This window comes from Eleutherodactylus coqui, chromosome 3 (genome assembly GCF_035609145.1).
Source record: "Eleutherodactylus coqui strain aEleCoq1 chromosome 3, aEleCoq1.hap1, whole genome shotgun sequence".
In the NCBI taxonomy this organism is placed as follows: Eukaryota; Metazoa; Chordata; class Amphibia; order Anura; family Eleutherodactylidae; genus Eleutherodactylus; species Eleutherodactylus coqui.
In genome coordinates, this window is record NC_089839.1 from 200,394,381 (window position 1) to 200,406,785 (window position 12,405).

The window sequence follows — 12,405 nt, forward strand, 5'->3', positions numbered from 1 at the left end:
GCAATTTAAAAGTATTTACCATCCGGCGCGGGCGGAGAAGATCAGCTGTTCCTCACGGCCGGATCTTCATTTTCGGCCGGCGGATGAATTCCTGACGCCGGCGGCACGTCGCCGACGTGCCGCGCGCATGCGCCGGGCACATCCGCCGAGCCGAAGCAAGGAAGATGCGGCCGTGAGGAACAGCTGACATTCCGCGCCCGCGCCGGATGGTAAATACTTTAAATTCCTATTTTAGGTCTCCCGCGGATCCGGACGGCTTCCATAGGCTTCAATAGAAGCCCGCGGGAGCCGTCCCCGCGGGAGACCCGCACGAAAATGGAGCATGGTCCGGATTTTTCCATGCTCCATTTTTTTTTAAATCCCTTTTATTGACGATCCGCGGGTATTTATCTACCCGCGGGTGGTCAATGCATCCCTATGGGATGCGGATCCGCATGCGGGAGATCCGCTGCGGATCTTAAATCATATTTTGCCCGTGGACATGAGCCCTTAAGGTACCTTTATACAGTATGACTGTCATGGCACACAAGCGCCCAACAGCGACTATCGTTTATTCAAGAGAATGGAGATGCAGCGGACTGGGGATCATTCCGGCCCGCCTGCCTCCATTCACAGTAAACAGAAGTCGTACATAGATTAAGCGATTCCTGTTCACACGGAGCGAAAAGCCGCTCAGCAGTCGTTCCTTTTCTTCGAGCTGAAACAGAACAGCTAGCGATAACTCAGTGCCCTGTCAGAAGCTGTGTGTACGTGGACCAACAGTCGCCCCAAAATCACTTGTTTGAGCGATTATTCAGGAGACTATCAGCCTGTGTAAAAGTACCTTAAGGGCTTATTCAGACGTCCATATATCAGCCAGGTTTTCACGCCCGGCCGATATACGGCGTCTCTCTCTGCAGGGGGAGGAGGCGGTATGGGCCGGGAGCAGTGCACTGAGCTCCCGTCCCCTCTCCGCCCCTCGCCACTGTTTGCAATGGGAGGGGCGGGGCGCCGAGCTAAGTTCCGCCCCCGCCCATTGCAAACAGTGGTGAGGGGCGGAGAGGAGGCGGGAGCTCAGTGCACTGCTTCCCCTGCACCTGGTCGATATACAGACGTCTGAATAAGTCCTTAGGGGCATTTTGTCCACGGTTGTCAGAAAATCCAGTACTGGAGATCTCAGCACGGAAGGTACTCACCAGTATCACTTATCCGTCCCCAGGTAACAGTGCTGAGATAGGAATTAAGCGCGGCTCTAGGACCCTGACCTGTAGCCGCGTCCGATACCAGGATGGTGTTATTCAAGTCCAGGTGAAGGATTAACTTCCTCTTTTTTGGTAACAGAACAGGAAGACATGGCATAATGCAGTGATCTCCTGCCTGATCATCTTCCTCTCCTCCTCCATTAGTGACACAACTTACATTATCCATAGCGCAAATAATTTTTTCTCAATCGATGACCTAGTAATGACTGGAGTTCTGTATGTAAAATAAGTGAATTTGCATAAAATAGCTATCCTACAAAAATACTTTTGAGTATCGTGTGCGACACTTTATACTCAAAGGAATGAATCTAAATCATTTGTGGCCTTCAAAAATAAATAAAAAACTGGCAAACAAATTAAATTAAAATGTAGAAAAAAATAATTTTAATTATACTGAAAGTAATAAGAACGTCTAAATCCTAATGTAAAAAGCGAAGCGCTTAACCTGCCAGGTTTGAGGAGTGTAAATCCTTCCTAACCACAGATCTTGTGTGGAGGAGATAATCTGGCGAAGGGCTCATTACTGCGGCAGGGGAGCTGGCTGCCAGCCATGGATACTATGACTACGCTGTGTTTGCTCGCTGTTCTGCGAGTCCTATGCACCGCATGGGTGATTTATTTTCTCCCTAAATCTCTGAGTCTTTGAATTAGCCGAGAGCGTTCCTTACTCGCACTGGCAGGCGGGCTGAAAATTAATCCGGTTTTAAGGAACAAACTTCATTTACTCATTTGAACTGGGTGAGAGGCGACCGGAGCTTTCAGGTAACTTTTTACCCGTTTTGTTGAATCTGTAAAACAAGACAGAAAAAAGGAGGAATGTGAGTTAAGTCAGGTATGGAAGCGAGTTCTTAAAGAGACCCCCCAGGCCCGGGACAAAGGGGAAGTATATTACTTAATGCCTTTTTTTTTCTCCCACTGATCCGCCTTTTCCTGCAGGCTTTCTTCATTATTCTAACATGGCCGCAGCGCTCCTATCACACTGCGCAACTGCAGTCAGATAATGAATGATTGGATTCGCCCGCCGGTGCCATCAGCAGCGCTGGCCAATCAGAGCAGTCTGTTATGTCTTAGACTACTTAAGAACCACCAGGGCCCAGTGTGCATAAGATCTTTAAGAATCACCGCAGCCATGTTGGAAGATGGAAGAGGAGCCCCAGAAAGAAGCGCATTGGCAACAGACCGGAGAAGCAGGGAAAATAAACCCCCCCTCTGGTCACTGACCAGAAAGCTACTTTAAAGGGGGTTGTCAAGTTGTAAACTACTGGATGGCCTATCCTCAGGATAGGTATCAATTATAGATACAAGGATCTGATGCCAAGGAGCTCCACATATGATGTTCTCTAGGTCGTTGCGCTTGTGCTATGAGCTGATGTGTGCAGGAAGCAAACAGCTCCCTTCCAACTGCAGAGGCCAGACTTGGTATTACAGGCATTAAAATGAATGGGAAATTTGCTTGCAATACCAAGCCTTGGCCGCTGCAGTGGGAACTGAGCTGTCCACTTCCTGCATACAACAGTTCAGAAAACCACTCATCTGTGGGGGTCCTTGGCAACAGACACCTGCTGATCTTGTATTGATAGCCTATCATAAGGACAAGCCATCAGTAGTTTACATCTGACAACCCCTTTAAAGGGGTTGTACCAACACCACGTTGTCCCGTATGCACAGGATAGGGGATAACTTGCTGATTGTGGGGCACTGATCCTAAGAGTGGGGGTCCCATGTCCTCCTCTTCTCATCACTGCGGGGTCAAGTCAAAATTAATGGAGTCTTGGCCGAGTATGCACAACTATCGCTCAACTCATTTCAATGGGGATGATGGAAAAACCCGAGTGCTTGCCGCTCGGCTATCTATGGCAGTCCCACTGAAAATGAATGAAGCGGCAGCGCTCTTGCTCAGCCAGCATTCAATTTAGTCTCCTCCTCACTGCAGTGGGTGCAGTAAGCCCACAGCAACAGGCAAAGGGGGTACACAGGACCCCCATTCTCAGGATTAGTGGGCGTCTCAATGGCAAGACCCCCACTGATTATAAAGTCTTCCCCAACTCTGTGGATAACTTGGGATACTTGTACAACTCCTTAAGATGGCTATACACATCTGATGAAATTTGGCTGAGCCTACGTCTGTGTATGAGGGTGTCCTGACTCTCCCCTGACAGCAGATATCGGGGTAAAGAAGGATTGGGCAACTGGTCAAGCCCAGTGTACATTAGTACTGGGGGAAGTCGGGATGAATAGCTGTCAGCCATATAAGCATTCAGCCGGCAGCTATCCAGGGATGGTTTTGGACATGGCGTACTACCGGTAGTTGCAGAATGTCAGTAGAACATGCGCACCTAGGTACAGTACAATGGTAGCGAATGGGATCCTAACAAAACCCATTCACTCACAGCGGATAAAATCTGCCGCAGACTCAAGTTGTTTTGCAGATTTTCCGATTCGCATCATGCTCTACGTATTGTAGATACACCGCAGGATTTCATTCACTGCAAGGCGTGAAATCAGTGGTTCCAAAATCAGATGGGAATATCATTGCGGATTCTGCTGCGGAGATTTGGTGCAGAATCAGACAACAGAAATCCTGTTATGTGCGACTGTAGCCTAAAGACGTGATCCCACGTAGCTGATAATGGGGTGGATCGTCTGCAATGGAAAAGCCACATCAAAACAGGCGACAAAATCTGTGCTATAGGTGCTAATTGTCATGGGGTTTCGAAGCGAATCCCCAGATGATTTTACCCTTGTGACTTAAGGGGTGAAACCTGGTCTGAATCCACATAAAATGTTGCAAAATCCGCACCAATGATGCAGGTTTTTATGTGTTTTTGTCGTTGATTTGGTGCAGATTCTCCGTTGCAGACGATCAGCACCATTTTCCAATATGTGCGAACATACGCCTGCGTGCATTGTTTTTTCGTCTTGTATTTGCATGGAATTCAGCGAGGGAAACTCCACTACTGATGTGAGTAAACCCTAGGGGATTGCTCACATGTAGAGGGAATCCTGCAGATTGTCCGCAGCGGAAAAATTGGTGACAAAATCCACTGCTTTTCCGCATCAAAAACAGAGTTAAATTTTGACTTGACATCCGCTGTGTATCCCTCCCCCGACAACCGCTACTAAGTGCCGCGGCCACCAATCAGGTGATGTGGAAGTTGGCGGCCGCGGTGCTTAGCAGCAGTTGATGGAGCAGTGAGGGGCTGCGGATTGTGAGATGAGAGGAGAGTCAGGATCTGCAGTCGATGTCTAGTCAAAATCCACATTTTGACTCTGTGCTTGATGCAGAAATTCTGCAGATTTGGCTGCGGAATTTTCAGCTGCGGACAATCCGCAGCAGAAGTGTCTATTCACATCAATACCGAAAGTTCTAAACAGAACCTCCTTCGCTGAATTCCATTAAAATACAAGACAAAATAACAATGCATGCAACCCCATTTTTTCCGGTTAAATACTAGATGGTTGACCTAAAACTTACAGGGGTTATGCCGTTTTGTAGCTGTTTTGCTGCAGCTCCGTACTTTCTGCAGTGGCCTAGGTTGGAACTGCAGGCTGAGGTTTATTCATTTCATTAGGAATCAGCCTGCAGTACCATTCCAGGCCACTGCCGAACATACGGAGCTGCAGCAAAACAGATAGAAACGATACAAGCGCTTTACAGGATCCCATTATGTTCAAAGGGCGCCGTTAGTTCTGACACTTGCTGGTTGTGTTCGGCCAGGGGGTCCCATTGTCCTGCTTTGTTATGGGAACCGCTTAGCGCTGATGAGAACCAGCCCGGAGGCCGCATTCGCATCAGTGCTCATACTTTTGTTTCTCTGTTCCGCCAGAGATACAGAAATACACAAATAACAGCACTGCGGGCTCCAATACAGGATAACGGGCACCAATGTCGCCTGCCGGACCTCGCTGAGTATAATCGCTTCTGTTGAAGTCCATCATTCTAGCAACACACAACTGCGCGGTGTGCTGCACTATTGTTTACGCCATTTTTGACAGAGGCAGCAACGCAGAAACAAATTAGACCGTCTCCATCTGTTCTATTGACAAAAGAAAAACGGATCCTGATGGAAAACTGTCGGACGGAGAAAAAACTTTTAAGACTCCAGTTACATCTGCGTTCAAATTTCCGGTTCCCGGCTCAGTCATAGGAACAGAAAACCGAAAAGAACAGCAGCGCCGGATCGATCACATGACCAACACCAGATGAGTGCCTTTACTCATAATGGGGGGGGGGGGGGAGGAGCGATTTCCATTACGGTACCAGGAAAATGAAATAGCATGACATACAGCGCTAGTTCTTTCTGCCAGTCTAATATGGCAGATAACAGGGATAAATGGCTTCTATCTACAATGGTAGCCAGAACTGTACTAGGTGTACTGTTCCTTTAAGAGCGAACGACTACCAATAACTGAAGGAAGCGGCTCCGCGCAGCAGCGAGAGGGTTATTTACTCGGTTTCTCCGCCGTCCGCCCTGTACAGACACGATGCGGCGGCCTCCGGTCTATTCCCTGAGGATCATTAATGGCGCCGCCCGGTGACTGACAGCTGCCGGCTCCGCACTTCCGGCCTGGACTTCCTCAGAACCGAGCGATGAAAGGAAGTGACGCAAGGCTGCTTTTTTTTCTCCACTTTCAACAAACTTTATTGAAATTTAACATAAGGGGATTAGAAACGCCGAAGCAGTCACACTGTGACAGTAGATTGTGAGCTCGTTGCAGAATATTTCCCACAGCACACAGTGATAACGTCCTGGTACAATGCCTATAGATGCCAACAATAAGGTGCCCTCTAAAGTGCCCCCATAAGAGTGCCATAAGCCTCAGTGCCCAGCTGGGTAAACTATCATTGACTGCCCAACATTTTCAGAGGGATAATTTTTGAAACATGGCAAATTTGAGGTCAGGCATCGCCCCTTTCTGACCCCTCACGGTGAAGGTACGTTCTCACGGCAGAATTCACTGCATAATTTTACGCATCAGTTCTGCCTCTAAAAACCACGGTGAAATCTTCCTCTTTTTGCCATGGTTTTTCTGCGGATCAGCGCAGGTGCGGTATTCCAACGCAAAAGAGATGCATTTCTGCGTCAAGAAGGGATATTTCGCTTTTTGATGCAGAAATGCATCAGAAATCCACAGTTAACGTGACCCTCAGTGTCCTCCTCACAGTAATAGCATCCCTCAAAAACCCCTCACTGTAATAGCGCCCTTCAGTGACCCCTCACTGTAATAATGCTCCTCAGTGGCCCCTCACTGTAATAGTGCTCCTCAGTGGCCCCTCACTATAATAATGCTCCTCAGTGACCACTCACTGTAATAATGCTCCTCAGTGACCCCTCACTGTAATAGCATCCCTCAATAACCCCCTCACTGTAATAATGCTCCTCAGTGACCCCTCACTGTAATAATGCTCCTCAGCGACCCCTCACTGTAATAGTGCTCCTCAGTGACCCCTCACTGTAATAGTGCTCCTCAGTGACCCCTCACTGTAATAATGCTCCTCAGTTACCCCTCACTGTAATAGTGCTCCTCAGTGACCCCTCACTATAATAATGCTCCTCAGTGACCCCTCACTGTAATAGCATCCCTCAATAGCCCCCTTACTGTAATGAGGCTCCTCAGTGACCCCTCACTGTAATAATGCTCCTCAGTGACCCCTCACTGTAATAGTGCTCCTCAGTGACCCCTCACTGTAATAGTGCTCCTCAGTGACCCCTCACTGTAATAATGCTCCTCAGTTACCCCTCACTGTAATAGTGCTCCTCAGTGACCCCTCACTGTAATAATGCTCCTCAGTTACCCCTCACTGTAATAGTGCTCATCAGTGACGCCTCACTGTAATAATGCTCCTCAGTGACCCCTCACTGTAATAGCATCCCTCAATAGCCCCCTCACTGTAATAATGCTCCTCAGTGACCCCTCACTGTAATAGTGCTCCTCAGTGACCCCTCACTGTAATAATGCTCCTCAGTGACCCCTCACTGTAATAGTGCTCATCAGTGACGCCTCAGTGTAATAATGCTCCTCAGTGACCCCTTCACAGTATTAGCAGCCCTCAATAACCCCCTCACTGTAATAATGCTCCTCAGTGACCCCTCACTGTAATAATGCTCCTCAGCGACCCCTCACTGTAATAGTGCTCCTCAGTGACCCCTCACTGTAATAGTGCTCCTCAGTGACCCCTCACTGTAATAATGCTCCTCAGTTACCCCTCACTGTAATAGTGCTCCTCAGTGATGCCTCACTGTAATAATGCTCCTCAGTGACCCCTCACTGTAATAGCATCCCTCAATAACCCCCTCACTGTAATAATGCTCCTCAGTGACCCCTCACTGTAATAATGCTCCTCAGCGACCCCTCACTGTAATAGTGCTCCCCAGTGACCCCTCACTGTAATAATGCTCCTCAGTGACCCCTCACTGTAATAATGCTCCTCAGTGACCCCTCACTGTACTAGTGCTCCTCAGTGACCCCTCACTGTAATAATGCTCCTCAGTGACCCCTCACTGTAATAGTGCTCATCAGTGACGCCTCAGTGTAATAATGCTCCTCAGTGACCCCTTCACAGTAATAGCAGCCCTCAATAACCCCCTCACTGTAATAATGCACCTCAGTGACCCCTCACTGTAATAGCATCCCTCAATAACCCCCTCACTGTAGTAATGCTCCTCAGTGACCCCTCACTGTAATAATGCTCCTCAGCGACCCCTCACTGTAATAGTGCTCCCCAGTGACCCCTCACTGTAATAATGCTCCTCAGTGACCCCTCACTGTAATAATGCTCCTCAGTGACCACTCACTGTAATAATGCTCCTCAGTGACCCCTCACTGTAATAGCATCCCTCAATAACCCCCTCACTGTAATAATGCTCCTCAGTGACCCCTCACTGTAATAATGCTCCTCAGCGACCCCTCACTGTAATAGTGCTCCTCAGTGACCCCTCACTGTAATAATGCTCCTCAGTTACCCCTCACTGTAATAGTGCTCCTCAGTGATGCCTCACTGTAATAATGCTCCTCAGTGACCCCTCACTGTAATAGCATCCCTCAATAACCCCCTCACTGTAATAATGCTCCTCAGTGACCCCTCACTGTAATAATGCTCCTCAGCGACCCCTCACTGTAATAGTGCTCCCCAGTGACCCCTCACTGTAATAATGCTCCTCAGTGACCCCTCACTGTAATAATGCTCCTCAGTGACCCCTCACTGTACTAGTGCTCCTCAGTGACCCCTCACTGTAATAATGCTCCTCAGTGACCCCTCACTGTAATAGTGCTCATCAGTGACGCCTCAGTGTAATAATGCTCCTCAGTGACCCCTTCACAGTAATAGCAGCCCTCAATAACCCCCTCACTGTAATAATGCACCTCAGTGACCCCTCACTGTAATAGCATCCCTCAATAACCCCCTCACTGTAGTAATGCTCCTCAGTGACCCCTCACTGTAATAATGCTCCTCAGCGACCCCTCACTGTAATAGTGCTCCCCAGTGACCCCTCACTGTAATAATGCTCCTCAGTGACCCCTCACTGTAATAATGCTCCTCAGTGACCACTCACTGTAATAATGCTCCTCAGTGACCCCTCACTGTAATAGCATCCCTCAATAACCCCCTCACTGTAATAATGCTCCTCAGTGACCCCTCACTGTAATAATGCTCCTCAGCGACCCCTCACTGTAATAGTGCTCCCCAGTGACCCCTCACTGTAATAATGCTCCTCAGTGACCCCTCACTGTATTAATGCTCCTCAGTGACCCCTCACTGTAATAGTGCTCCTCAGTGACCCCTCACTGTAATAATGCTCCTCAGTGACCCCTCACTGTAATAGTGCTCATCAGTGACGCCTCAGTGTAATAATGCTCCTCAGTGACCCCTTCACAGTAATAGCAGCCCTCAATAACCCCCTCACTGTAATAATGCACCTCAGTGACCCCTCACTGTAATAGCATCCCTCAATAACCCCCTCACTGTAATAATGCTCCTCAGTGACCCCTCACTGTAATAATGCTCCTCAGCGACCCCTCACTGTAATAGTGCTCCTCAGTGACCCCTCACTGTAATAATGCTCCTCAGTGACCCCTCACTGTAATAGCATCCCTCAATCACCCCCTCACTGTAATAATGCTCCTCAGTGACCCCTCACTGTAATAATGCTCCTCAGCGACCCCTCACTGTAATAGTGCTCCTCAGTGACCCCTCACTGTAATAATGCTCCTCAGTGACCCCTCACTGTAATAGCATCCCTCAATCGCCCCCTCACTGCAATAATGCTCCTCAGTGACCCCTCACTGTAATAGCATCCCTCAATCGCCCCCTCACTGTAATAATGCTCCTCAGTGACCCCTCACTGCAATAATGCTCTTCAGTGACCCCTCACTGTAATAGTGCTCCTCAATGACCCCTCACTGTAAAAATGCTGACATTTTTTTTTATTTTTACACATTTTAGGATGATTTTCAGGTAAGGGCTTATATTTTTAAGCCCTTCCCGAAAATGCATCCCGCGCTCCCCGGCAGCCCATTGCTTTCAATGGAGCCGGCTGTATTGCCGGCTCCATTGAATTCAATGGTCAGTGCTCGTTTAATCGAGACGAGTACCGCGTGGTGCTCGTCTCGAGTAACGAGCATCTCGAGCACCCTAATACTCGAACGAGCATCAAGCTCGGACGAGTATGCTCGCTCATCTCTATTCGTTACCACTGATTTTCAGTTGGCATAAAACCATCGCTGGATCGCGGGCTTTTCAGTCAGTGTAAACGCTCAGCGCTTCACCTTCTAGGTGAAGCGCTGAGCGAGAAGCCTGTGATCCAGCGATGAAGTCTGACACTCTCAATAATCTGCTCGAGCACTAATGACCTTAGCGGTGACGTTAGCGCTTGTGTAGTCGTCTACCCAACTGTCGGCCCATATAAAGAAGACATAACTCGCCTCACATCCACGGCCGTATCGGTAAACCACTGCGGGGTCTTCCCGTAGCGTTTTACCGCTGTTTGTAAATACCGGGTCTGCTGGCAGAGACCACGTATAGCTGCGAGTGTACTGCGTATGCCCTTGTATCACATGCATGTGGTCAAGCTCAGTGTGGCTCTTTTTTTCTTTAAATTCCCCTTCCTGTTTCATAAAGGGGTTGCGTATCAATTGCCGCCCATATGCAATGTATTGCATATGGATAGCATTGCATGCTCTGCCTATTCAAATGTATAGGGCTCACGCCGCATATTCCGCAGAGAAATAGAGCATGCTGCAATATTTTTACTCATGCGTATCGATACGCAATGTCTACATTCACATATGTATGGATCTATGAAAGTCCATTGACTTTCATTGACTCCATTCACCGCATATTACGTAACTGTGCAACACACATGTAATACATGGTGACAAAACGCCCGTGGATATGAGCCCTAATACAGAGTGCTAAAAGCCCATTCATTTCTATATGGACCACTCACACCTGTGGTTTTCTTCACGCAAGTATTACGCATGCCCTAATTTGGTGCGTATTACCAGCGTACTCTACACCGATATAGACTATAGGGATTTGACAAACGCGGCAAATACGCACGTACATCCATATTTGCTGTGCACTGCATATTTTGGCGTACAATATGCAGAACACATACGCCCGGGTCGGTGAGCTCTTACCTGTTAGTTTGTACTTCGTGTTCTGAGATATTTGCTATATGCGTCAATATTTCGTTCTGCATTTTTCCTGTGTACTTGTGTTATTAGACAGACTTGCTTCACATTGGTGCTCTGGGGTTTGATCGCCCGCTGATGTCCGCATACAATTGGATGCAGGAAGCTCAGCGATGATTTCTATAGCCTAAGGAAATAAAGCAAACATCTGTGCTTTATTAAATCAAAAAGTGGCTGAAAATCAAAGGGAAGAGAAATAATAACACGGCTGTGAATATGGCATAGAGTTACTGGCGAGTATCTACTTATTACAAGCCAACACAGTTCTTAAAGAGCCCAAGCAAACAGCAGTGTTATGTGCGGAAACCCTATATGTCGGCACATAGAGTCCTTGTAGGTCCACTCTGTGTGCCACCATGGGCCTCATGTTAAGGCAGCACAATGCAGTCCTAAGTTCTCACTCATGACCTGAAGGTTGTGGGTTCAATCCCCGCATGGTTCAGGTAGGTAGCTCAAGGTTGACTCAGCCTTTCGTCCTTCCGAGGTCGGTAAAATGAGTATGGGAGGAAATAAATCAGGTTGGTGCTATAAAAATAATATGTCCCTTCCTACCATATTCAGGGAGTAGCTATAGAGCATGCAGGGGTAGCAGTCCCCCCGGGGGTCCGGTGCCTGAGGAGTTTTAAACTCTGGAGTGCAGTTTCAGTGTGAATCTACATTAGACTGGAAAATCCAGCGATCTGAGTGACTGCCAATGAGGTTTGGTCGTCGGTGCTAGACTAGGAGTGTGGTTTATCACGACACATGATTTAAAATTTTACCTCTTGGCAATGTATAAATGAACTGACAACTCTCTGCCCACAATTCTTATATTGTGGCATTGTGCTCTATGACCCTTGTACTATGGTGTCAGCTGCCAATGCCTCTTGTATTGTATGCCAGCTGACGATGGCTATTTAAAGGGGCAACAACCACAGACACCCTGCATGTTGGGGCACTGGTCACCTTCATAAATATGCACAAATGGTTCAGGGCCTACTCACTACCTACTATAGTCAGGGGCTCTAAGGTGATCAAATCTCCAGAAGGAGCTGAAACGCGTCCTTGTTCGTTTTTAATTGGATATGTCATGGCATTCCTCATTACCTAGTCACTTTGCTTCTTCCAGTCCTTGGCCGCAGACAGAAGATTCATAAATCCCGCCTCCAGGAAGTGATGCCTCTGACTGGTTCTTGAGCGCTGCTCAGCCAATCATTGCAGCGCTCACTGAACCAACATGACAGCTGTGATTGGTTCTTTGACCACTGCAATCACAGTCATCACGTTGTGGGGGCGGGATTTATGAATTGGCAGAGGACTGCAAGAAGCACGACGAAGCTCGGGAACTCCGGAGAGCAGCAGGAGGGACGTGGACCAAGCCTGCTGGTTAATGTATTACTTTTTTTAATATAACGCAGCTAGGGTTTATTTTCAGGGTAGGCCTTATATTTCAAGCTTTCCAAAAATCCCAAAAAATCAGGGTAGGGTT

At 48.0% G+C, this 12,405-nt stretch overlaps 2 protein-coding genes across 4 annotated transcripts in view; one reads left to right on the forward strand and one right to left on the reverse strand.

Moving 5' to 3' along the window:
- The window catches only part of LOC136621329 (uncharacterized), a 69,598-nt gene that overhangs the window by 14,612 nt on the left and 42,581 nt on the right, over positions 1-12,405 (reverse strand). The window contains exons 1-2 of one of the 2 annotated variants that reach the window (XM_066596765.1): positions 5,693-5,813; positions 1,176-2,029 (exon numbers count right to left, since the gene is read on the reverse strand). In XM_066596765.1, coding sequence (XP_066452862.1) covers positions 1,176-1,407 — 232 coding nt within the window. In that variant the 5' untranslated portion in view covers positions 1,408-2,029; positions 5,693-5,813. Of the gene's footprint in view, positions 1-1,175; positions 2,030-5,692; positions 5,814-12,405 lie in introns of those variants that run through there. The other variant, XM_066596766.1, reaches the window with a different exon arrangement.
- Positions 1,880-12,405, forward strand: part of LOC136621330 (uncharacterized) — a 41,505-nt gene continuing 30,979 nt past the window's right edge. For both annotated transcript variants that reach the window (XM_066596768.1, XM_066596769.1), the window contains exon 1: positions 1,880-2,003. The gene's annotated coding sequence lies outside the window, so the exon portion shown is untranslated. The remainder of the gene's footprint in view (positions 2,004-12,405) is intronic.